Source organism: Octopus bimaculoides, chromosome 28 (assembly GCF_046866305.1).
Source record: "Octopus bimaculoides isolate indiv1 chromosome 28, ASM4686630v1, whole genome shotgun sequence".
In the NCBI taxonomy this organism is placed as follows: domain Eukaryota; kingdom Metazoa; phylum Mollusca; class Cephalopoda; order Octopoda; family Octopodidae; genus Octopus; species Octopus bimaculoides.
Window position 1 is genome coordinate 11,439,596 of NC_142955.1, and position 27,807 is coordinate 11,467,402.

General features: G+C 39.0%; 2 protein-coding genes across 2 annotated transcripts in view; both read left to right on the plus strand.

Moving 5' to 3' along the window:
- LOC106874837 (uncharacterized) overlaps nucleotides 1-27,807 on the plus strand; it is a 53,264-nt gene that overhangs the window by 16,048 nt on the left and 9,409 nt on the right. The window contains exons 2-3 of the mRNA XM_089344080.1: nucleotides 15,450-17,137; nucleotide 24,276. Of these exons, the coding sequence (XP_089200206.1) occupies nucleotides 15,959-17,137; nucleotide 24,276 (1,180 nt within the window). The 5' untranslated portion in view covers nucleotides 15,450-15,958. The remainder of the gene's footprint in view (nucleotides 1-15,449; nucleotides 17,138-24,275; nucleotides 24,277-27,807) is intronic.
- Nucleotides 26,306-27,807, plus strand: part of LOC149130552 (uncharacterized) — a 34,848-nt gene continuing 33,346 nt past the window's right edge. Inside the window, exon 1 of the mRNA XM_089344055.1 lies at nucleotides 26,306-26,459. The gene's annotated coding sequence lies outside the window, so the exon portion shown is untranslated. The remainder of the gene's footprint in view (nucleotides 26,460-27,807) is intronic.

Below are 27,807 nucleotides of genomic sequence, written 5' to 3' on the forward strand. Positions count from 1 at the left end.
ATCTTTGTCTATATATGATTTGGGTTGCAAACTCCTTTATAAATCTCTGCAAGTTCAAATCAACTGCAAAGTCATCTTGTACACATTCAAGACAGTCAAGAAAGGAATTGATATCAATCTTGGTTCAGAAAAAATATTTGCCTGTAATTTACTTTACGTTTATATAAGGCAAGTTATGTCTGTTTTGCATAAGATTTTCCTTGAGTCTCTAAAAGATAATAAATATTGATGATGTATTTGATCTATACAATTCTTTGATGCCAATGTCATTTGATACTCTGAAATAATAAAGAAACAACTGTATGAAATATAAGGGCTACTCAAAATACAAGAGTGAAAATTTTACTATATTTCTTTTGAGATGAATGTGTCGGTGAACCTTTGCTTTTTGGCACACGACACAGCTCCTAGCCTATTCACAAGTGTCCTTGTTGATGTTGGGCCACACAGAATGGCTTGTTATCAGCCTCTGTGTGATGCGGACACCAGGATGTGCTAGGGAATGCAATGCAAAGAAAATGTGTCGATGTTTTCACGACACATAAGGATGTTCATGGCCGGTGGAGGTGTTGTACCAAATATAGCCTGTAGCAGAGGGTAACAGGAATTGCAGAAATTCCAGAGATAACAAATTTCGAAATTTTAATAGTCTTGCGTTATCTTGTTGATCATCTGCAATCCACTGGTGAATTCCAACACATGTATATATTCTAGCACTTGTGCTGGTGGCACGTTAGAAAATCATTCGAGCGAGGTCATTGCCAGTGCTGCTGGACTGGCTCCTGTGCAGGTGGCACGTAAAAAACTCCTTTTTGAGTGTGGCTGTTGCCAGTACCGTGTGACTGGCCCTCGTGCCGGTGGCACGTAAAAGCACCCACTACACTCTCGAGTGGTTGGCATTAGGAAGGGCATCCAGCTGTAGAAACTCTGCCAGATCAGATTGGAGCCTGGTGCAGCCTTCTGGCTTGCCAGTCCTCAGTCAAATCGTCCAACCCATGCTAGCATGGAAAGCGGACGTTAAACAATGATGATGATGAACGAACAATATCTTGTGACTGAAGTGTTTACCAATCTATTATTACACATCCATTGGCAGAAAATAACTTTACATTACATTTCTATAAAATCATAGATCATAGTTTAGAGAATGGTGTACAGTAAGTTCGTTGATTTATCTTGTTATTGATTAAACCTGAGTGTAGTTACAGATGTGTGTATTCCAAAAAAATTTCTTTCTTCATAACTTTATGAAAAACACTTATTTCTTACTGAAATTTTCCAAGAATACATTGTAGATGGTACAGATTATAGTTATATCAGAATTTGTTGTGAAAACTTCTTCTGAAAGAGTTTCGTTCATTCCCACTGCGTGGCACTTTGGGCTGAGCAAAGCCTTGTGAGTGGATTTGGTAGACGGAAACTGAAAGAAGCCCGTTGTATATATATATATGTATGTATGTATGTGTGTGTACATGTTTGTGTGTCTGTGTTTGTTCCCCCAACATCGCTTGACAACCGATGGTGGTGTGTTTACGTCCCCGTAACTTAGCGGTTCGGCATAAGAGACCGATAAAATAAGTACTAGGCTTACAAAGAATATGTCCTGGGGTCGATTTGCTTGACTAAAAAGGCGATGCTCCAGCATGGCTGCAGTCAAATGACTGAAACAAGTAAAAGAGTATTTGTTTGCTATTAACTTTCTGGTTTCACTCAATTATGTGGGAATTTGATGTGAAAACAAAATTTGGGGGTGGGGTCGGATAATTCACAAACCTCAACCAGGTTTCTACATACAGTTTGATGAAATGTGTGAATTATCACCACTCTTCTGTTTTCTCTGCACACATGAAATTCCAATGTACACCACCTGAAAGGTATTTGTTGAAAATTTTATTTAAAAATATATATTTTGCACACACGTGTAATTAATATCAACGTCTAACTAGTAATATCAAAACGTTTTACATTACTCATGTCCATCTAGTTTTACTAAAATATCTGTATTATTATATCTTAACTGTTATGCTGCATAAAAATGTGTTTATAGTAAAATAGCTTTAATTACAAATGTTTGTTCTGTGGTGCCATCCAACCCAAACTTTTGCAACAGAAATTATAAAAACTCAGCAACACAAGCAATGAAATGAAATTCGTATCAGTTTATAAGCTCCTACAAAAATAAATGTATATTATTTCTTAGAATATGCAAGAAGTTACTGTGAAATGTACTGGAATTATGAAAACTTTATTTAAAACACAAAAATTACAAAAACAATGGAATTCTGTAAATCTCTGCACCTACAACATCTGGTTGACTTAGTACTGTTATGGAAGGTGCAATAATTTGGTGCCAACATTCTGAATGCATTTCTGAAGAAGAAGAACAACAAAGTATCGACCTTGCTTTAAATGAGTTCAACGAACAAGAAGAGGTATCATTCTCACTGTAAACGTATTTCTCAAAAGTAATTATACAGACGAAGAATGAGAAAGATGTCAATGTCCACAGGTTTTAGTATGTTTCTTTTGTTCTGTATTGATGCTTTAAATTTTGCTGTGAAAGTTTAATTCCAATTGAATGACACCATGAAATATATAGTTTAGCCACAATAAACATAAGTTGAGGATGGGAAACACAAACAATAAATTTGTGGAGAAATATCCTTTATTCTTTACTTCTTTCAGTCATTAGACTGTGGCCATGCTGGGGCACCGCTTTTACTATATTATAAATATTTTAGCTAGCAGTGGCTTGGTAATAATTTATTTCATTGTATAATGCAACTAGTATTTTATTGTATAATGCAACTAGTATTAAAATATCTAGCTTTCATTATATTTAGTGAAGTTTATTGGTGCATGAAGGTGTAAATCAATATAGAAAATTGTACATTTATTGAAGTGGGAAAACACAGATTGCTGAAATATTAAACTGTTCATATAAAATAGTTCACACATCATCTCTATGAAAAACAACATGTATGCTATTGTTAACATATATAATGAGTGAAAGATTTAAAAGCTAATAAAAAAAATACATATTACAATCAGAAAAAATATTAAACAAAGAGCAATATTGCTCCATTTTTATCTTAATGTTAAGTCTTACTTTTAATATCTGCCTCAATCTAGGGAAAGATGAAGAGTTTCGTTTATTTTGATAAATTCAATTTTTCTTATCATACCAACCTCTCTAATACTGTTATAATAACAGCATGACTGCCATCATCTGATAAGTAATGGAAAAAATTATAAACATCTATCTCATTTACATCCTGCAATGCACCTCCTTCCTCTGTCGTCATATTACAGTTTGGTTGGAACAGATGTATCAGAATTACACTTAAACTTCACACACTGCTTTTCCTCCTATCATTCTCTCAAGTCTGGACTGAGAAATTCTTGGTTAAGGTTTTGTGTTTCATAATGGGAAATAAGTTAACAGATCTGCATGTGTAGAAATTTCTATGGAGACACATTTCCCATTAAGTGTATGTTTAAACAGCTTAGTGATTTATTTCATTCATGATAACATAAGAACAAATGTTAGTTGTATTTCAACATTGCAAAATAACATATCTCCTCTTAAAAGTGAAAGTAAATTGCTCTGGAATTGATGATAGTGAAATTCTAGAATTTTATTAGACACAGATACCTAGTTATATAGTTTCTTCTGGCATGAGCATTTCTGAAATAGCAGCTGAGGTAATATACTCATCAACAAACTGCTTTGAAAATTCATGCAGACACATCTCATATCCAATGGATGACCTTCCTGTGTTAATTTAGGTTAAATGTATAGTAGTGAAGTTGTGACCCACTCTTTGAATTCTTTTGATCTAATGATGAGAGCATCCATATAGAAGGATGGTGGATGCTCATCAAGAAGAAATTCAAGTGACAATGCTAAATGAGAATTTTTTAATTTATATTGTATTTGTATGAACATAGGTGAAAAAGCTACATTCTATGCTCCTTGAACATGTTATATAAATGTGATGAAATTAGGAATTCTGTCGTCCCTTCTGGTATCGATCACAATTTACTTTCACTTTTTTACTACACTAAACCACATATTAACCTATACTTTAGTTATGGACAAAAGGGACATTGATGTTAGACAACATTACACACAGGTTTTCCAGATTCACCAGTTCAAAATTTTGAAAGCCCTAATTCAATAGCTGAAGGGCACTAAATAAAAATGAAAAGTACCAAAAAGAAAGCACCTCAGCAAAAAAAAAAAAAAAAAAACTTTATAAATGGGTGTAAATATTAAAAGATTTATATTTAAAATTTCAATTTTAATTAAATTAAAGTGAAATTAACATCATTACTTTTATTTTTACTCCATAATATTTTCAAACATTTCCTGATCAATTTGTCTTTGGTGTTCAAGTTTCAGTTCGACATGATTTGTAAGCTTGTGTAGCAATACTCAACATTTGAAACCTTGTCATTTCATTAACGGGCAGAAACCACAACATATTAACTTTTCATATTTGGCAGTGGCTATTCTTATTAGTGACTTTGGCGCATACTTCAGCTAATCATTCTTCTTGTGCATTTGTGTAGTATAAAGAAAATCCCATGTAGTCTCACACCAAATCATGGCTATAATTTGAAATGTGTAAAAGATACAATCACAGTGATTGCAAGGAGAGCTCAGAAGCTCTGCAGAGGTTTTCTTAGTTATCTGGCAGCTTTGCTGTTCTGACCTTGTGTTAAAAGATCAACTCTTGTTAAGCACACAGTCTTGCTTCACACCGGGCACAAACAGATAACATTCTTACTTCTGTTATTGAAATCTAAATATGATTTGGTTCAACCCGTGAGCATTTAATCCAGATATATCAGGTCAAAATATTCCACCTGTTTTGTGGCCAGATCCAGTCTCTCAAACCGATCCTACAATGTCAGTCTAAACAATCAACATCATTGAAATATCAAAGCTACAAGATAATGCATGATTAATTCAAAACAATGTGAATGAATAATCATTACATTATGCTGAATAATCTGAATGCTAAAGGGTTAATATAGGAGCAACACACAAGCAGACTGTATTATCCAGTGCCCAGCTTACCAAGTCCACACTGGTGAACAATCCAAAACCTGCAAAACCATACTGGCGACTACGACTGCAGCTAAACCACCACCACCACAAGCTGATGATCGAACACCACCACTCTGGTAACATCTGACAGTCAACACAAAATTGGTATTCTCTGCACATCTGTAAATTTGTTACCAGATCACTATCAATGGCAGCTAATACGGAGACCGATGTTTTTTGTCCATAATAATACAGTAGAGCATCCTTTGAAAACCACAAATTCTGAACCATACCATGGTTTACAAGCAACATCCAGAAACATGATCTTTGACATTGAAAGAAAATGAGAGACAGCATCGATAGGCTTAAGAAAGCCTTTATGGAATCATTACCTGCTTACAAACAGTTATTTCCACCATTAAACAACTACACAACCAGAATATAAACACTGCTCTTTTTGTCATAAAACTTCCATTACTACAGAAATGGCTGTAAAGTAGAATGGCCAGACCAATATGCACAAATATACTATATAATTCCCTTTGAACTTTCAGAGACATTACATGAACTTATTATCTTTCTTCACATTTCTGCACCGATTTTGCATTCATGAACTCTTTGAATATGGACAATTCATTTTATTTACCTTCTTCAGTTGCATGCTTTATTGCTCTTGTATTTTCTATTTTAATTCTTTGCCTTGTTTACTGTATTGCCAAATAATCCAGTTCCCTGCTAACCAAGTCCGTACATCCATGGATCCAATTTCCTTTAACAGTTTGCTAGCTATTCTCAACCATAACAACATTTACCACTTTGTTTTTATGTCTGTATTTGATGATCAAAATTGCTCTTAGTGCTTCTACGCTTAGAGGGTTATCCTCATTTGAGTTCATAAAATTCATGTGGCTAAATACACTCCTCATATCAACATTTGTATGTCATAAAATAGGAAGTTTTATTCTTTCCAATACGAATCAATTTTTGTCAGAATCTCTGAATCTTTATTAACTCTTTAACATTTAAACGGGCCATATCTACCCCAATATATTCTACCTATTTTATGCTCAAACTGACCAGATCCAGCCTATCACACCTATCCTAAAATGTCATTCAAAAAATAAGCAATCATATTACCAAAATCTCGAAGCTGCAAGATAATGGATGATGAATTCAAAATGATGTGAATAAATAAGCATTAATTTAACAGAGCAATCTGAATGCTAAAGGGTTAAAAATGCAAAGCATCTTAACGATTCAGGTTCTGTTGGTTTGAGACATTCTGTTACACTAAATTGATTATGAAAGACAAAAATTATCTGTTTGGTTTGTTCCCAAATTTCCACTGCAAATTTTATGCGTTGTCCTCTTGTCTAATTTTCTTGTTGCTCAATAAATTTACACTCTGAGATTCTATTCACAAATTGATAACCAAAAAATGGTTTTAGGTCTTTCCTGGCATTATAATTAACAAACTGAGTAAATTAATGAGATGCTGAAGATTATTCAATAATTTAGTGGGTTTTTGTGTTTCTGCTTAAAATTTTTTGTCAACTCTTTGAACTTCAGAAATGATTTGCTTTAAAAAGAGGTGAAAAACATAGTTTGTCAGACTACATTAAATATATGACTTCAGCTGCATAGTAATGTTCTTCGCTTCTTGCAATTTCCAAATGAGTTTTTCAATTCATCCTACTGCTGCAAACATTGTTACCACTGCAGGTTCAATTAACATCTATGTTGTCCCACTAGGTTGATTTCTTTAATTTATTGTGACAAAAAAAGTTCATATTTTGCTTGCCGTACTGATGAATATGAAAACCAGATGTATGTTTCTTTTTATCGTGAAATCCAAATTTCTTGACAAATATTCAGCTGCAGCACACATGACACAGCAAGATGGAGAGAATGACAAACACTTAGGTATCGGATGAGGAATTTCTCTTGTTGATATAGCATACACATTTAAGGCAGCAAGCTGCCAGAAACGTCAGCACACCAAGCGAAATGCTTAGCGACATTTCATCTGTCTTTATGCTCTGAGTTCAAATACCGCCAAGGTCAACTTTGCCTTTCATCGTTTTGGGATGAATAAAATAAGTACCAGTTGAACACTGGGGTTGATGTAATCGACTTAGCTCGTCCCCTGAAATTGCTGGCCTTGTGCAAAAAAAAAATTTGAAACCAATATAATATATACATAATTGTTTGCACTGGTCGTGACTGAAGCCTTGACAGCAACTAAAGTAATCGCGTTTGCCAAACAAGGTTGTTGTTTTATTTATAACATTCTTTTAATCTGTAGCTTATTGCATTCTTCTAAATCAACTAAATCAATATCATCATCATCATTATCATTTAACATCCGCTTTCCATGCTAGCATGGGTTGGACGATTTGACTGGGGACTGGCGAACCGGATGGCTACACCAGACTCCAATCCGATCTATGTTACAGTAATCTAACTTCTAAATAATATCTCATAACAATTCCCTATAGTTTGGTAACAGAAATATTTGTTGATTCATCATTAATTCAACTGTACTGTCTATCTGTTTACAGGTATTAAAAATACTTGTATGGAAGCCATGCTATGCCACTGCAATAAAAAGTGGATCTTGTTTATCTTGATTAATCTCTGTTTAACTTTGGGACCCACCTAGAATGATGACATTTTTGACAGGCCAAACTATTCTGGGTTCAAAATCTAAAAACTGTGGACGTAAGTATGGGGATAAATGATTTGATTCTTGGTCATGAATCCATATGATAGCTCATTTATCACTGGGGTGAACCTTTAAGTTACAAGGAGGAGTATATAAGGGGTGGGTGAGTGAGAAGGTAATTTTGCCTGAGACTGAGAGGAGAGGAATGTAATGAGTGGTGAAGATGGAGAAAGAGATGGTGTTAGGAAGATGAGTGGTGGGGGAAAGATTTATCAGAGGCATACACATAAATGACATGCTTTTGGGGCTTCAATTTTTCTTAGATGGAAAGGTCTTCTCAAGCTCAGCAAACTGCTGTCTTGGTCCTTTGTCATCCCCCACCCCTTCAGTATTGAATGAGCATGGGTTTCCATCTAGAAAGTTCCCCTCCAAGGCACAACACTGGGCAAGATGGTTTATGGAAGACCAGCTATCACCCATGCATACCAGCTTCCCCCACTCTATGTCACAAGTTATGTCGATTTGATGGAAGGAGCGAGCTAATTTACAGCATAAACATTTGATCACATCACTATAAAAACAAATCATTTGTGCAGGTTGTTCGGCAAGATTATTGCATATTCATCATTGTTGACTATGACAAGAGAAATCTGTGTGTGTGTGTATGTTTGTACAGGGTGTCCCAAAAAGATGTACTCACTCTTTGACAGACGATTACTAATGTATTGTTTTTTGTGATGTACGGGCTTACCTCGATGCAACAAATCCAAACAAATGGATTGGGAGGAGAGGTAGCGTTGAATTTCCAGCACATTCCCCAGACCTCACGCCAATGGATTTTTTTTTATGGGGACATTTCAACGATAAGGTTTACGCTGCAAAACCAGTGACAATTGATGATATGAAAAATGAAATTTGAATACAATGTCTTGCAGTTCCAAATGAATTGTTTGGCAATGTTATTGAATCCATTGTTGGACATTATCAGCTTTGTTTGGAAAATGAAGGAAGGCAGTTTGAACATTTGTGAACACACAGGAATGAGAGCAAACATCAAATAATTCTAAATGACAATAAATAATCGTTTCTGCAACAATTTATTTTCCTGAATTTAAAAATCAAATTTTTTTTTTAAAGTATTACAAGTTTTATTAAATTGTTTTTGATTTGGTAATTTGTTCTTTTAAATGAAAACTTTTTTTTAAATAAAATCTTTTTAACATAGCTATTTACCACTTGTTTTTCTATTACTCTCCTCCTCATTATCATATCTGGATGTGGCAACAGCAGCAAAGCACCGGACAAATGCTTGTATCTGTATGCGTGAAATCAATTGAAGAATCATTTGTCTTGTCCATTGAAAATGAAAATTTAAATGTTCGTATATTGTGTTTATGATATCACAATATCGGGAATGTATCACTGGAGATTTGCTTTCAAAAGCCTTCAGCCTCTTTCAACCTTTTGCGATGATTGGAGGCTAGTGTATGCGTGCCCCATGAGGCATACCAAACATCTTAACCAGAACCTTCAGGAGAGGAAACCTGGGGATTCCAATTAGAGACAGATACCTCGCTGTCAATAAGCTCACACAGTATGTGTCTTTAAAGAGAACATGACATCAAATTATAAAGATGATGAACAGAACTGCTTCTTCTACATATAGTCATATGTGTATCATGAGAATATAGATATATATATTGTGAATTTTATTAAATAAATTTTCATGATGTTTCTGTGATCATGGCCACATGTACCTTTGGGTGCAAGTGTGTATGTGTGTGGGCCTGTGTCTATATGTTTCTGTATGTGGTGTGTATCTGTTCATCTCCTTCACATATTTTCTCTCTTGTTTCTTCTCTGTCTATCTCATTTTGTCTCTCTCTAGCATTGTGCAGTGCATATTCTAGTTCTTTCTTTCTGTGTGTGCGCTCACGCATGCAAATCTTGTGCATCTGCATAGAATCCATAAGAATCCAGGAGGGCACATCTTTATTTTAGCTAAACATTTGAGGAATGTAACATTAAATATTGTAATGATGAAGCCACAGTTGATAAATTACCTGGGAATCTGCATTCATCACTCTGTACAAATTACTAAAATAGCCAGAATGTGTAGGTGAATGGCTGGTCAGATTCATTCTGAACAAGAAAAAGGAAATATATGTTGCTTTTTTGGAGAACATTTATTCTCAGTCACCTGGAATACTGTTCCCAGTTAGGGTAACCACAAAGTGTTTAACTAACAGTGGAGTTTAAAGTAATCCAATGTCACTATTCCAAGGCTTCCTCTGCGCAACACGAGCTACAGGGAGAGGCTAAAAAAGTTGAAGCCTGGCTGGAGGAGGGGAGACAGAGCAATCCATCATGGTGACACTTTTATAGGGCTGTAGTGAGGCACAAAGAAGCCAACGCCATTTTGAAACAGCAAGATCTTGCCTACAACCATTTCCATACACAGGACAAAAACAAGATCTTGCCTGCAACCATTATTTAAGGAAAAGGCAACAACATTTTCCCTCTCACTCTTCTCACGCTTTTCATTGTGTTCGTATTGATTTGGTGTATTTGCTGATTGTGTGAAGAATCGTTGGCTGTTTTGTGCTGCTTTGCAGTGGTTTTCTGGTTGTGCTTCCTCTCTGTCTTGAGGAGGGTCAGCAATGCCAACAGTAAGTAATATGTTCCATTCGGGTCCGAGTTGTTCTCTTCGGAGGAGGAGCTCGTTCGAGCTGTTAATAGGATGGACAAACGCTTAAGGAAGAAAAGCTTTGCGGAAGTGACAGAAGTCACAAAAAAGGAGGTGGACCTGACAAACATAGAAAAATATGAGGAGTTGGCATGTAGGGTAGGTGGTAACTTTAAGTTGTCATCACCCCAGAAAGTATTGGAAGAGATGGATAAGAAAACTATAGTATACAAAGTGTATTCTGTGGAAGAAAAGAAGATAGAAAATGTGGAAGCAGAAATAATAGAAAAGGGGTTGCGCTCCGTCTGGCAAGACAACATATCTTGCCCAAGGAAGTAAATATGGAACAATTGTGGTCCATTTCAAGACAGAAGGAATAGAAAAAGAACACACTGTAACCACAGTAAAGTTGGATAAAGTGGTCCTTCTACCCACTTATCTTGGAAGATCTTCCAAGATTAGGGTGGAGGGAATCCCACTGGAAATAGATGTGGCTTGGGTTGCGGTGGCTGTTCTTCTAGGAAGCAAAGAAGAAATAGCCATCCTCCAAAACAGAAAATTCGGTATGGAAAGGCCAAACACTGGACCTGATCATACAGGGTACTGCAGAAACACTGGAAAATATGGTGGAAAGGGGTGACCATTGGAGATGTAGTGTTGAGAGTGTAGGTGGAGAGCAGAACCCCTTGTTGCTTTAAATGTGGTTAAAAAGAAGCAGAGAAGTCAGGAGTTAGTTGGAAAGGAGCCAGAGAAGGTGCAACAGGAAAAAAAGAGAAACGAAGAACAGTTGATGGTAGCTGAAGGAAGAAGAAAGGACAGAGTGAAGTAGAACCCCAAACCATACCCTCTCAGACCCACCTTCCCCCACAGACACCAAACCCACCCATTCCCCTCCTACACAAAGCAAGAGACAAAAAGAAATACAAACACACAAGGATCAACATACTCCCCCCTCCCACTGAAAATTGTTTCGCGTGTATGATGGCTGAAGGTGTGGACAAGGAACTGCTCAATAGGATGACAAAATGGAAGACTGCAAGATTTGTCCATGTCAAAGGATGGACAAACATTGATGGATGGCACTCGTGTTCTGGTGTACGAAAGCCAAAAAGACGAAATATTGAAATTCATGAGAGGTTATAAGTGTTGGAAGGTGAATTGTGATTTAAAGACGATACCAGACAATATAAAGTACGAGAAGCTGACTGAGAAATATGGTATCGACATTTTAAAGGACTTGGAATTTAAAAGATAAAAGGAAGCAAATGATGCTGCTTGAGGTGGGGCAAGTAGTATGTTATCATTGTATCATTCTACTCTTTTACTTGTTTCAGTCATTTGACTGCGGCCATGCTGGAGCACCGCCTTTAGTTGAGAAAATTGACCCCAGGACATTCTTTGTAAGCCTCGTACTTAATCTATCGGTTCTTAACTAGAGCTTGGATCTGTGGGCTGCCACCCGGCATAGGACCTGATTAGATAGAGGATACTATCCGACGGGGTCTGGGTGGCAGTGGAGCCAAGCTCTTAAATGTGAAAATTTTACCTATAGCTGATTGGGTTGGGGCAAAAGCGGTTTTGACCCTGTGGACCCAATCAGCCAGGGATCTGGTATTTCCAGATTTTTTGAGGATGGCCAGGCATAGATATCCGGTAATTCTTGAGGGACGTAAACCCAAGTGCCACCGGTGTCTGAAGCCCGGTCATATCAAGAAAGACTGTCCCCAGGACCAGAGTAAGGTCCTGGAACAGTTAACAAATGTTGCTCCCCCAGTAGAGGGAGAGACGGAGAAAGTCGTGGAGGCACCCGCCTCCACGAAAAGAAAAAGAAAGGTGAGCAACAATGGTTGCTCACCAGTTGAAACAGAGGTTGCGGGGGAGGTGAAGATCCCCTCGGGTGTGCTGAGGGAGGCCCCAACTCCCGAAACCTGTAAAAAGAAAAAGAAAAAAGAGAAATGGGAAGCGGCCGGCGGACGTTTATGTGCTGCGGACCGAACCCATGGCCCCTCCGGTAGGAAATATGCCATCGGCGAGGGAGACCCTGTCAGCGGGAATTGTGCCACTGGCAGGACAAGGTGAGATCCCCCCCCTCTGAGGAGGAGGAAGAGTGTGTCCTCCTGTACCTCGGGGGTGGGGGAGGTTGAGGAGCACTTGCACTATGAGTACGGGCTGGAAAGATACATTTCGGCCTGCGAAAGCAGTTTCAGGTGGCCGCAGCGGTAATAACCAGTAGCACCCGTGCAGGGGTGGCGGCCGCCTGTAGTAGCCTCGCGTATATGTGCTTCGATACTGAGGCCGAGTTAAATATGGAAAATTGCCTGTGGGCGGCGGAAAGCCTGCTTACAAGGCATATGAACTAAATTGTTTTGATTATTGTGATTTATAAATGTTTATTTATTTTGAACAAAGGTATTTGAGGGGTTGCTGATCTGTGGGCGTTGGCACCCCTCTCATTTTTCATTTGTATCATCCTTTCGTTCTACATTTGTCTTTGTCCAGCCCTAGCTACCGCTGTTCTATGTAAAGCCTATATGGCTAATTTATGAAATAAAGTAGCTTGCTTACCAACCACATGGTTCCGGGTTCAGTCCCACTGCGTGGCACTTTGAGCAAGTGTCTTCTACTATAACCTCGGGCCGACCAAAGCCTTGTGAGTGGATTTGGTAAATGGAAACTGAAAGAAGCCCTTCGTATTTATGTATATATGTATATGTTTGTGCGTCTGTGTTTGTTCCCCCACCATCGCTTGACAACCGATGGTGGTGTGTTTACGTCCCCGTAACTTAGCGGTTCAGCAAAAAGAAGCCGATAGAATAAGTACTAGGCTTACAAAGAATAAGTCCTGGGGTCGATTTTCTCGACTAAAGGCGGTGCTCCAGCATGGCCGCAGTCAAATGACTGAAACAAGAGAAAGAGAAAGATGTTTTTTTCTCCTGAACAAAAATTAAGTAAATTTTGACGTTTGTGTTTCCGAGTCGGTTTTTATAATTTCTGTTACGAAAGCTTGAATGGCGCCTGGACACTCATTTTTTGTGGTGGAAGATATTTCGCTGTAAATACAGATTTACGCAGCATAGCCGGTAAGATATAATACAGATATTTTAGTAAAACTAATTTGACATGAGGGTGGAGGTAAAGAATACGGACACCACTCGTTTTCAGCGAAACAAAACCCTAAACACCCGGCGTACGTATTTTCTCGGAATTTGATGAGTTCACGAAAAATAAGGTTTGCGTTCTTGAAAACGTTTGAACGAACAAAATTTAGATTTGTGAATCAACGGGAATTTATACGACTATGAAAAAAAGTTTTTTTTTTAATGTTTATAATTAAAATTAAGAAAAAAAATTTTTGTCAAATGTGTGATTGTCTGCCTCTTTCGGTTTATGTGCCTGTATATGCAGGGTGAGGTGAATAAATTGTCTAAATTATGCAAAAATGAAAGTAACTGATATCTCATTTTAACATGTACCAAAATTACATGAAAATATTTTGAAATACTAAAGAGTAATTTTATTCAATAAAATTGCTATTGGCTTCAACCACATCATCCAGATGACATCGGAATCTCCTGCAACTCTTCTGGATGGTCTACTTGTTTAAGTTGGCGAATGCTGCCATAATCCTTGCCTTCTGTTCATCTTTAGTGTTACAAAGAGTTTAGTTCGTCTGTCGCTCTACTGCGCCCCACACATAATCAAGAGGGTTGCAGTATATGTATGTACATATAATTGTAGTGATGGTCGATGCTGCTGTGGCATGTAAAAAGCACCCATTATACTCTTGGAGTGGTTGGCATTAGGAAGGGCATCAAGCTGTAGAAACCATGCCAAATCAGACTGGAATCTGGTGCAGCTCTCTGGCTTACCAGTTCCAGTCAAACCATCTAACCCATGGCATCATGGAAAGCGGATGCTAAATGACAATGATGTTGATGATGTGTGTACATATGTATGTATGTATGTAACTAACTGCTAAGTTACAGGAACTTAAGCCATCATTGGTTTGCAAACAAAGACACACACACACACACACACACACACACACACACACACACACACACACACACACACACACACACACACACACACACACACACACACACACACACACACACACACACACACACACACACACACACACACACACACACACACACACACACACACACACACACACACACACACACACACACACACACACACACACACACACACACACACACACACACACACACACACACACACACACACACACACACACACACACACACACACATCATGCCTCCACACAGTTTCCACCTTCCCAAATCCTCTCACAAGGCTTTGGTCGACCCAGTGTTATAGTAGAGGACAATTCCTGGCCTTCATGCCTGTGGCACGTAAAAGCACCCACTACACTCTCGGAGTGGTTGGCGTTAGGAAGGGCATCCAGCTGTAGAAACTCTGCCAGATCAGATTGGAGTCTGGTGTAGCCATCTGTCTCACCAGTCCTCAGTCAAATCGTCCAACCCATGCTAGCATGGAAAGCGGACATTAAACGACGATACGATATATATATAATTCCTCAATGTGCCTGACAGTGAGATAGAATCCAGAACCACATAATTTGGAAGCAAGTTTCTTATTTCTTTATTGCCCACAAGGGGCTAAACATAGAGGGGACAAACAAGGACGGACAAAGGGATTAAGTCGATTACATCGAACCCAGTGCGTAACTGGTACTTAATTTATCGACCCCGAAAGGATGAAAGGTTAAGTCAACCTTGGCGGAATTTGAACTCAGAACATAACGGCAGATGAAATACCGCTAAGCATTTCGCCCGGTGTGCTAATGTTTCTAACGTTTGGAAGCAAGTTTCTAAGTCACACACCCATGCCTTTACACATATATTTCTTTATCTACATTGTTAAAATATACGTCTTGAAACTGTTCACTTGTTTAGGTAAATGTTTATTTCTATAAGAAATATACTAAAATTTATACTGTTATATCTTAAGTATCCCCTATATCTTATACTGTTGTTTCTCTACTATTTCAGAATAACAAATGACATTGGCATCAAAGAATTATATAGATCATCAATATTTATTTTCATTCAAAGACTCAAGAAAAATGTTACACAGAACAGACATAACTCTCATTATATAAATCTTCAGCAAATTAGATGCAAATATTTTCTCTGAACTCATATTGATGACAGTAGTTCTTTTTTTTTTTTTTTTTGACTGTGTAGAATATAAACAAGATGTTTTGCACCTTTGTAGATTTAGACAAAAATCACATTCAGAGAAATATCTATTAGGAATGGAAGGTAAAACTATACAGAAAATAAGCATCTCTGTGTTGGGGTGGGAAAAGAAAAATAATCCTTTCTACAATAGATACAAGGTCTGAAATTTACTGGGAGGGGATTAGTTGATATATCAATCCCAATGGTTCACTGGTACTTAATGGAAGGCAAAGTTGACCTCAGCAGAATTTGAACTAAGCATTTTACCCAGCGTGCTAACGATTCTGCCAGCTTGCCAACTTGGGAAAAGAAAAATAATGGAAAATGAATTACGCGAGGAAGAGGTTAAATTCAAACCACAGTTTAAAAGTACCAATTTTCCTAGTCATTTAAACAAAAAGAAAGGAAAACCATTGCACCGATGTAATATTTGTGGTAAATTGTTCTCTAAATCTTATCTCTTAACTAATCACAAATGTATTCATACAGGAGAGCAGCCATATCGCTGTGGTATCTGTGGTAAATCATACTCTGGATCTAGCATGTTAGCAATACACAAACGTATTCACACAGGAGAGAAACCATATCATTGTGATATCTGTGGTAAAGCATTCTCTCAAAGTGGTCAAGTAACAACACACAAACGTAGTCATACAGGTGAGAAACCATATTGTTGTGATATTTGTGGTAAGTCATTCTCTCGAAGTGGTGCTTTAACTGGACACAAACGAAGTCATACAGGAGAGAAACCTTATCATTGTGATATCTGCAGTATGTCATTCTCTGAAAGAGGTACCTTAACAAAACACAAACATATCCATACAGGAAAGAAACCCTATCAGTGTAATATCTGTGGTAAATCTTTCTCTTCAAAGGGTAACTTAACTGAACACAAAAGAAGTCACACAGGAGAGAAATTACATCACTGTGATATCTGTGGTAAATTATTCTCTTCAAAGAGTAGCTTAACTGAACACAACCGTAGTCACACAGGCGAGAAACCACATCACTGTGATATCTGTGGTAAATTATTCTCTCGTAGCAACTGCCTAGCTAAGCACAAACGAAGTCATACTGGAGAGAAACCACATCACTGTGATATCTGTGGTAAATCATTCTCTAGAAGTGATTACTTATCAGTGCACAGACGTATTCATATAGATGGGAAACTATATCAGTGTGATATCTGTGGTAAATCATTTCCTCGAAATAATCAATTAACTGTGCACAAACAAATTCATACAGGTGAGATGCCATATCGCTGCAATATCTGTGGTAAATCATTCTCTAGAAGTGATTACTTAACAGTGCACAAACGTATTCATACTGGTGAGAAACCATGTCGTTGTGATATCTGTGGTAAATCATTCTCTCGAAATGATCAATTAACTGTGCACAAACGAGTTCATACAGGTGAGAAGCCATATCGTTGTGATGTCTGTGGTAAATCATTCTCTGTAAGAAGTCACTTACCGAGACACAAGCGTATTCATACAGTGTCATCATCATCATCATTTAACGTCCGCTTTCCATGCTAGCATGGGTTGGACGATTTGACTGAGGACTGGTGAAACCGGATGGCAACACCAGGCTCCAATCTAATTTGGCAGAGTTTCTACAGCTGGATGCCCTTCCTAACGCCAACCACTCAGAGAGTGTAGTGGGTGCTTTTACGTGTCACCCGCACGAAGGCCAGTCAGGCGGTACTGGCAACGGCCACGCTCGAAATGGTGTCTTTTATGTGCCACCCGCACAAAAGCTAGTCCAGGGGCACTTGCAAAATAATAATAATAATAATAATAATAATAATAATAATAAATAATAATAATGATGTGTGTGATAACTCATTCTATCAAAGAATTCACATTATGAAACGTAGCTATTCATATGCAAAGATAACTAGCAGTGTCTAAATTCTACTTAATAAAGAATTTATCTTGTATAGTATTTAATATAACTTTATTTTTTTTATCCAAATTCATGCTATTCCCCACCTTGAGTTATTTTTCTTAGTGTGTTGTTTTTCATTATATGTACTCTTACTCTTTACTCTCTTTTACTTGTTTCAGTCAGTTGACTGCGGCCATGCTGGAGCACCGCCTTTAATCGAGCAAATCGACCCCAGGACTTATTCTGTGTAAGCCTAGTACTTAATTTATCGGTCTCTTTTGCCGAATTGCTAAGTTACGGGGCTGTAAACACACTAGCATTGGTTGTCAAATGATGTGGGGGGGGGGGGGGACAGACACAGAAATACAAACACACACACACACATATATATATATATATATATGACGGGCTTCTTTCAGTTTCCATCTACCAAATCCACTCACAAGGCTTTGGTTGGCCCGAGGCTATAGTAGAAGACACTTGCCCAATGTGCTACGCAGTGGGACTGAACCCAGAACCATGTGGTGGGTAAGCAAGCTACTTGCCACACAGCCACTCCTGCGCCTATGTATAAATATATAATATATATAATATTAATGATGATATATATTATATATAATATATATAATATATATCAACATCATCATCATCGTTCCAGTGTATCATGAAAAGTGAGGCACAAAAACCACATGGTTGCAAAGCAAGCTTGTTAACTACATAGCCATGCCTGTGTTTGTAATTTCTTTTACATCAAATGTTGCAGTTCTCCCTGGGTTTTCAAAAATATAACAGATCAGTGTTTCAGTTTAGAAGTATTATCCCGTACTTAACAGTCACGATGAGGAAATGTCATTTCCAGTCTTCTTCATCATCATCTTCGTTTAACATTTGCTTTCCATGCTGACACGTGTTGGAGATTTTGACCAGAGTTGGCAAGCTGCATCAGGTTCCAGTCTGCTTTGGCTTGGTTTTTATGGCTGGATGCTCTTCCAAATGCCAATCACTTTACAGTGTGTGTTGGGGGCTTTTAATATGTCACCTGCCCGAGCACTTTTACATGGCACCAACATGAGCACTTTTATGTGGCATTTGCACGAGTGCTTTTTATGTGGTACAGACACAGGATTCTTGCAGGCCAATTCTCTTCATCAGGAGATGCGGCCTTAACACTTCTGTGAAGGATGGGTCTTGGGTTACAGTAAGGTCTCAGTCATTTGTCATTGTGTTTGAAAGGTTCAACATTCTGTGGTCATCCTCCAGTACTTCATCCCATGTCTGGTCATCCTTCAGTACTTCATCATATATGTTATCCACCATTGGACACTAAACTCTGCTTGCAAAGACTTGTTGAGGCAAGTGAAATCAAATCAAATTCGACAACTGTGACAACCTTTCCTTCATTGGACATTAAACTCTGCTTGCAAAGACCTGTTTAGGCAAGTGAAATCGAAATTGAACCAAATTCGATGACTGGTGCCAGTGGATCTCTAACAGCACCATTGGAGCATGATCATTGCCAGAGCAGCTGTCTGGCTTCCATGCCGGTGGCACATGAAAATCACCATTTGAGCATGGTCATTACTAGTGATGCCTTATTTTTCACTTGTGCTGGTGGCACGTGAAAAAACATTCGAGCGAGGTCGTTGCCAGTGCCACTGCACTGGCTCCTGTGCAGGTGGCATGTATAAAACACCATTTGAGTGTGGCCATTGCCAGTACCGCCTGACTGACCCTCGTGCCGGCGGCGTGTAAATCCACCCACTACACTTTCAGAGTGGTTGGCGTTTGGAAGGGCATCCGGCTGTAGAAACTCTGTCAGATCAGATTGGAGCCTGGTGCAGCCATCTGGTTCGCCAGTCCTCAGTCAAATCGTCCAACCCATGCCAGCATGGAAAGCAGACGTTAAACAATGATGATGATATATATTTATATATATATATATATATATATATATATCATTGAGTATGGCAACTTGGGCAAGTGTATTCTGGATTTGATAGAAGGAAACTGAAAGAAGCGCATCTTATGCATATATATATATATATATATATATATGCATGAGTGTCCCACCATTTTTGCTTGACAACTGATGTTGGTGTGTTTCTCTCTGTAACTTAACGGTTCACCAAAACAGAGCAATAGAATAAGTACCTGGCTTACAAAAAATAAGTCTGGGGTTGATTTCTTAGACTAAAAACCCTTAAAGGTAGTGCTCCAGCATGGCTACGGTCTAATGACTGAAACAAGTAAAAGAAGAGAAGAATAATAGTAAAAAGAAATTAGTTTTATATATTGACAAAAAAGGGACCTGAGATGGAGAAAGATGCCAGTAAATCCGCTGTAGATAAATGAAATGATGCCAGTAAATCTGAGTTGAGCAACTTGAGGTAGAAGTGGTCTGATCTCATTCATGTTCTTGAGATACCTTTTGAGCACAGCACAAATCTCTTTCTAGATGAAACCCAAGATGTGCTCAACAACAGAATGACAAACCAAGCATCAGGTGGCCAACTTGGTGGTGATGAACCTTGGTTGTCTTCCTTACCACATCCAGACACGATGATCAGAAGGAGAAGCATAGAAAAACAAACATTGATTAGCCATGTTAAAAAAGTTTTTTCACAAATAACAAATTACCAAAACAAAAAAAAAACAGTTTCATAAATTTACTCTTTTACTTTTTTATTTGTTTCAGTCATTTGTAATGTTTTTTTTTTCAAAATAATCTTTTGCAATTTTTCTTTGTTCAAATGTAAATAGTCATTTTTAAAATCAATGAACTGTTGTGAATCTTGGTGTCTTGCCTGTCATATTCAGTGGTGATGGTCAGGAGGAGAAAGATAGAAAAACCAAGCAGTAAATAGCTATGTTAAATGATCTTTCATAAATTGTAAATCAAAAACAAGTTAATAAAATTTGTAATTTTTAAACAAAATTCAAAGTTTGTTGTTTTCCCATTGGTAATCAGATGCAAATGATGTGTGTGTGTATATATCAGGTTATTAAGAATGAAATAAGGTAGACAAAGCCAAAATTTTAAATTTGTGTGGGAAAGGGGTGAAATTTGAAAAGCTGTTTTTCTTTTCGCATATTCGTCTTCTCCGGCATCTAAAACGTAAAAATCTGAAAAATACACTTTTCAAGGAGGTGCGATATTTAAAAAAATGTCCAGGCGCAGGAGTGGCTGTGTGGTAAGTAGCTTGCTTTATCAATCACATGGTTCCGGGTTCAGTCCCACTGCATGGCACCTTGGGCAAGTGTCTTCTACTATAGCCTTGGGCCGACCAAAGCCTTGTGTGTGGATTTGGTAGACGGAAACTGAAAGAAACCCGTCGTATCATCATCATCATCATCATCATCATCATCGTTTAACGTCCGCTTTCCATGCTAGCATGGGTTGGACGATTTGACTGAGGACTGGTGAAACCGGATGGCAACACCAGGCTCCAGTCTGATTTGGCAGAGTTTCTACAGCTGGATGCCCTTCCTAACGCCAACCACTCAGAGAGTGTAGTGGGTGCTTTTACGTGTCACCCGCACGAAAACGGCCACGCTCGAAACGGTGTCTTTTATGTGCCACCCGCACAAGCCAGTCCAGGGGCACTGGCAACGATCTCGCTCGAAAATCCTACGGGAGCCAGTCAGGTGGTACTGGCAACGGCCACGCTCAAAATGGTGCATCTCATGTGCCACCCGCACAAGAACCAGTCCAGGGGCACTGGCAACGATCTTACTTGGCTTGCCGGGTCTTCTCACGCACAGCACATTTCCAAAGGTCTCGGTCAGTAGTCATCGCCTCGGTGAGGCCCAATGTACGAAGGTCTTGCCTCACCACCTCAGCCCAGGTCTTCCTGGGCCTACCTCTTGCTAGTATGGACATGACAGATCATCATCATCATCATCATCATCATCATTTAACGTCCGCTTTCCATGCTAGCATGGGTTGGACGATTTGACTGAGGACTGGTGAAACCGGATGGCAACACCAGGCTCCAATCTAATTTGGCAGAGTTTCTACAGCTGGATGCCCTTCCTAATGCCAACCACTCAGAGAGTGTAGTGGGTGCTTTTACGTGTCACCCGCACGAAAACGGCCACGCTCGAAATGGTGTCTTTTATGTGCCACCCGCACAAGCCAGTCCAGGGGCACGGGTTCCCTCAACTGTTAGGGCGTGGCACTTTTTCACGCAGCTATCCTCATCCATTCTCACCACATGTCCATACCAGCGCAATCGTCTCTCTTGCACGCCACAACTGATGCTTCTAATGTTCAGCTTTTCTCTCAAGATACTTACACTCTGACGGGTATTCACATTGACATTACACATCCAACGGAGCATACTGGCTTCATTCCTTGCGAGCTTACGTATGTCCTCAGCAGTTACAGCCCATGTTTCACTGCCATGTAGCATGGCTGTTCGTACGCATGCGTCATACAGTCTGCCTTTTACTCTGAGTGAGAGTCCCTTTGTCGCCAGCAGGGGTAAGAGCTCTCTAAACTTTGCCCAGGCTATTCTTATTCTAGTAGCTACACTTTCAGCGCACCCACCCCCACTACTAACTTGGTCGCCCAGATAGCGGAAGCTATCGACTACCTCTAGTTTTTCACCCTGGAATGAGATAGAAGTTGTTTCCTGTTTGTTTACAGTCTTTATTGCACCTGAACATCTGCCACAAACAAAAACTAACTTGCTAGTTAACCTGCCTTTGATGTTGCTGCACCTCTTATGTGTCCATAGCTTGCACCGGGTACATCTTATAGAGTTACTACCTACTCCTTTTCTACATACTGAGCAGGGCCATCTACCTGAAGGGGTTTGTGTTTTATCTACCTTCCTACTTATTAGGATTTTGGTTTTAGCTAGGTTGACTCTAAGGCCCTTCAATTCTAGACCTTGCTTCCACACCTGAAACTTCTCCTCTAGTTCTGATAGTGACTCCGCAATTAGGGCAAGGTCATCAGCATAGAGGAGCTCCCAGGGGCAACCTGTCTTGAACTCCTCTGTGATTGCCTGGAGGACTATGATAAATAAGAGGGGGCTGAGGACGGAACCTTGGTGGACCCCTACCTCTACCAGGAATTCATTGCTGTACTCATTTCCAACCCTCACCTTACTGGCAGCATCTCTGTACATGGCTCGCACAGCTCTCACTAACCATTCTTCTATCACAAGTTTCCTCATTGACCACCAGATAAGGGATCAGGGGACCCTGTCAAAGGCTTTCTCCATGTCAACGAAAGCCAGGTACAGAGGTTTATCCTTAGCTAGGTATTTCTCCTGCAACTGTCTCACTAGAAATAAGGCATCAGTAGTGCTTTTACCTGGCACGAACCCAAACTGCATCTCATCTAAATTGATTCGCTCCCTAATTAGTTGGGCTATGACCCTCTCTGTAACTTTCATAACCTGATCTAACAGCTTGATGCCTCTGTAATTATTTGTATCTAAAGCGTCACCTTTACCTTTGTAGCAGTTGACTATGATGCTGCTACACCAGTCATTGGGTATGACTCCTTCGTGTATCACCTGGTTCGTAATAGGGGTGACTAGGCTATAGCCAACACTGCCAGATATTTTGAGCATCTCTGCAGTGATTCCTGATGGGCCGGGGGCTTTCCCGGTCTTCATACTCTTAATTGCTTTATCTACCCTGGTACTATCAACTCGGATAGCTGGTCCCTCTATTGGGTCGACATACGGCAGGCTTATATATGTATATATATATATGTGTGTGTGTGTTTCTGTTTGTCCCCCCAACATCGCTTGACTACCGATGGTGGTGTCTTTACATCCCTGTAACTTAGCGGTTCAGCAAAAGATATCGATAGAATGAGTACTAGGCTCACAAAGAATAAGTCCTGGGGTCGATTTACTCAACTAAAGGCGGTGCTCCAGCATGGCCACAGTTAAATGACTGAAACAAGTAAAAGTATATATATGTGTGTGTGTATGTGTATATATATATATATATATATATATATATTTACACACACACTAGTGTAGTTAGAGTATGTGCTGCCTGGGGTGGCCCTTCCTTTTGCCCACAGAAGACCCAAAAGTGCCACCCCTATCGCCTCCTACTGCTACACTAGTGTATATATAAGCAAGAATACAAACAGAACCCTGCCAGCTTCAGGTAAATGGGCCTGCTTGATATATAGGAAAGATGTAGGCAGGAATTCCATTTGGTGTACCCAGTCCCAGCTATGGATGCATAATAGGTGCAGTGGAATCACAGGAAGTTTAACAAAGAAAGGAGTAGAGCAATAAACACCAAGGACACATGGAAAATATAGTTTCTCAAATGATTTGGAGATGGTAGTTTCTTTTACCTAACTGCTCTAATTAACAGTGGAGGAGGATATTTTGAAAGTATATTGCTACAATAGGATGGAAAAAGCATCAAGATTCTGCGTATTGAAGCAGAAGGTTTCAAAATAGTCATTAGTAATTATATTATTTCTCTTTGATTTTTGAAGGCATCAGAGAAAGAAAGTGGAAGGATACTAGTGAACATTTGCAGTAAATGATCAGGAAACTCCTGTGTTTAAGAAACATGTCAGTTATGTCTATAACTCAGGTAGTTTGCTGTCAGTAAACAACTTACAGGTAAAAACTGTTATACAAAAGTCTGTGATAATCATAAAAAGCTGTGTACAATGAAGTGATATGTTAAATCACCATGTTGAAACATAAATGACCTTTGTTATTGTGTTGGCACTCCGTCGGTTACGACAACGAGGGTTCCTGTTGATCCGATCAACGGAACAGCCTGCTCGTGAAATTAACGTGCAAGTGGCTGAGCACTCCACAGACACGTGTACCCTTAACGTAGTTCTCGGTAATATTCAGCGCGACACAGTGTGACAAGGCTGACCCTTTGAATTACAGGTACAACAGAAACAGGAAGTAAGAGTGAGAGAAAGTTGTGGTGGAAGAGTACAGCAGGGTTCGCCACTATCCCCTGCGGGAGCCTCGTCGAACTTTAGGTATTTTCGCTCAATAAACACTCAAACCGCGATCCTACGACCGCGAGTCCGCTGCCCTAACCCCTGGGCCATTGCGCCTCCACCCTTTGTTATTATGAAAAAATAAAACTACTAAGCTAACCAAACTTACACTTAGTGGGATATGTCTCTTTCAAAATTTCTAGACAAATACAGTAATCCCTCGACTATCACGGGTGTTACGTCTCCGCCCCCGGGCGATAGGTGAAAATCCGCGAAGTAGAAACAATACTGTACTGTATATATTTTAAAATTTATTTTTATAATTTGTGTGTGTGTGTATATATATATATATATATATATATATATATATATATATATGTAAGGTACGACCGTGCGAACTCATAAAAGGAGAAATGGTGACGAATGGAAAAACAGAGGACTCCTTTTATTTAAACGTGTCACACGGTCGAACATACAAATATATATCAAAGATGATATATATGATATGTTATACGACCATAACATAGATGACCAGTAATGAAAGACCACAACCGTATTAGATGAATAACAGAGATATTTATTATGGCGTTAAAGATGTATGTCTGTGTGAGAGTGTGAATGCGACATATAAGAACATTATCAAAGACAGGCCGTCATACAAAGAAAAGTGTGTATGTGAGTGATACATGTGTGTATGTGTATTATTACAGCAGAGAAAAAGAGAGTCAATAACACGTGAACAATTATACCAGTTCTTGGGTACACAATAATATGAATCTGTATGTGAAGTGAGTTGGCTGAGTTTGGCAGAGCTGATCACTAGTTGTGATGTCGTGGCATCGATGCCGGGCCGTGATTCTTGTTATACAGATGTTCGTCGCTGGCTGAGAATTTCTTGTCTGTTTATTTACCGTGGTGAAGCTGAGTCACCTAACAGAATCGAAGAGAGAGATGTGCCGCGGTAATTTGGTTTGGTGTACATAGTAAGTCGTGTTGACGATGATGCTGGATAGTAGTCGTAGACTCTTGTTGCTGATGTGGCGACGGCGGTGGTCATCATTGGCTGGACGAAGCTGTTGAAGTGGTCGCTGGAACTGCTGCTGCTGTCGTGTGGTACACGGAACAGTTCTCAAAGAGAAACTGGACCGAGACAAATTTGGCCACCGAGTTAAAGCTATTTATAACAAACTATTGGCTCACCAGATGGTAGAAATATACTCTATCACGTGACCTTATTAGGGGCCGTGATTGGTCAGTTTGCGTTCTGGCAGGAACGGTTTGAAGAAGTTGCCGATTCGAATAATGATCAGTCACGTGATGACAAGGAATGGGTTCTCTACTACGCTCGCATTTATTTATATTTAAATGAGAAGAATGGCGAAAGCAGTTTTGTATCTAATGGCGGTAGGTAGTTTCACTACATATATATATATATAGTAGATCTGTACCAACGAAACCGCGGCGGTTGCCAGAGAAAGGGGACCCCCACACTGTAGGTGATAATGGACTCTGCTTTTGAGATGATTTAAGTCATATTGTTATCATATAGAGAGTTTGGTAAGATATGATAGATTTTCTTTATTGGAATAAGCAAAACCATTCATGGTTTCTGGATTAAGATAGAAGCCAATAAACGGGTACGGATTAAAAGTAAAATTGGGTGATGTCCGAAATTCTATTCTGTATTTTAAGTAAAACTTTCGAAAATCCAGTGCATTTAACAGTGACTGCATATTTCGAGCCATATATATATATATATATATATATATATATATATGTATATATATATAATACGTCCATATTTTTTCTTGGAGCTTCTAAACAGAAACTAAGTACAGTTCGTCGTTTGTGTCTCCGAGTCGGTTTTTGTAATTTCTGTTGTGAAAGTTTACTTCGTGTTGAATGGCGCCTTGTAACAGACATTTGGTGTAATTGAAGACATGTCACTATGAACACAGATTTATGTTGCATAACAGGTAAGATGTAATAATTCAGATATTTTAGTAAATGTAGTTGGACACGGGCAATGTAAAACTTTTTGCTGTTGCGAGTCGGACATTGATATTGATTCTATTCTCCACCCCTATTATTAAACAGATTTATACATAACAACCCATGTGTGAAAAATTGCTATTTTGAACCCTCGTCGTTATTTTTGAAATACCTTCCATGCGGTGTACATTACGATCCTATTGGAAGAAATTAGAGTGGCGATAATTCACTTTCTGAAATCAAATGCAGAAAGAAAGGTTTGTTTATTATCTGACTTCACCGTAAACTTTGTCTTCACATTCAATTCCGACATAATCGTAATCTACACTATCAAAAACATGTTTATGGAAAGTATGTTGCTTTTTCTTTTGCTAATGTTACTGGAACGTAAGTCGAGCTGTGAGGCGGAGAAAAACGCTAAGACACTAACAGATACGGGCATAAACATCTCTTTATCTTGTTTCAGTCGTTCGACTCCGGCTATGCCTTCGTATTGACTTGCTGGGTTTTAGGCATACCTCCATATGTGTGTGTACGTCCCCACCGATTGTGTTTCTGAATAACTTTAAGAAAAATAGATATTTTTCAATGAAAGTTTCTACAAATACGCCTCAGATGGTGTAGATTTCGATTATATACATATGATCAAACTGACTACAAAGAGGCTAGGGTGTCTGCATTGGCAAGACATCATCATCGTTTAACATCCGCCTTCCATGCTGGCATGGGTTGGATGGTTTGACAGGAGCTGGCCAGGTAGAATACTACCTCAGGCTACTGTGTCTGTTTTGTCATGGTTTTTATGGTTGCATACCCTTCATAAGAGCAACCACTTTGCAGAATGCTTTTTACATGGTACTATACACAGGCAATGTCTGTTTTGGCATGGTTTTTACTGCTGGATGCCCTTCCAAATGCCATCCTCTTCACAGTGTGAACTGGGTTATTTTTACATGGCACCAGCACTGGCAGGGTTGCCAAGTAGCAGTGCAAGACAAGGAATTTTTTAGAGGAATATTATGTAGTAAAGTCAAAAAGAATACAATGAATGAGTCTGAAGAAGGACACTGTCCAAAACGGATTTTGCACCCCCCACAACTAGTTCGCTGTAATATTTTCATTGATTATTCATATGTGTGTGTGAAATAAACATCACAGATGCTTTGCCTCATGCAGAAGCTGCAGGAGTTACTCTGATATTTTGCAAGCTCTTCTGAATCCATTGCAATGCTGGAAACTCTATCGTGTCATCACCAAGTATCTTACGGTCATAAGCATTTTGCCCCTTTGCCTATACACTTCACCTCAGTGGGGTAACAAGAACTGAACTAG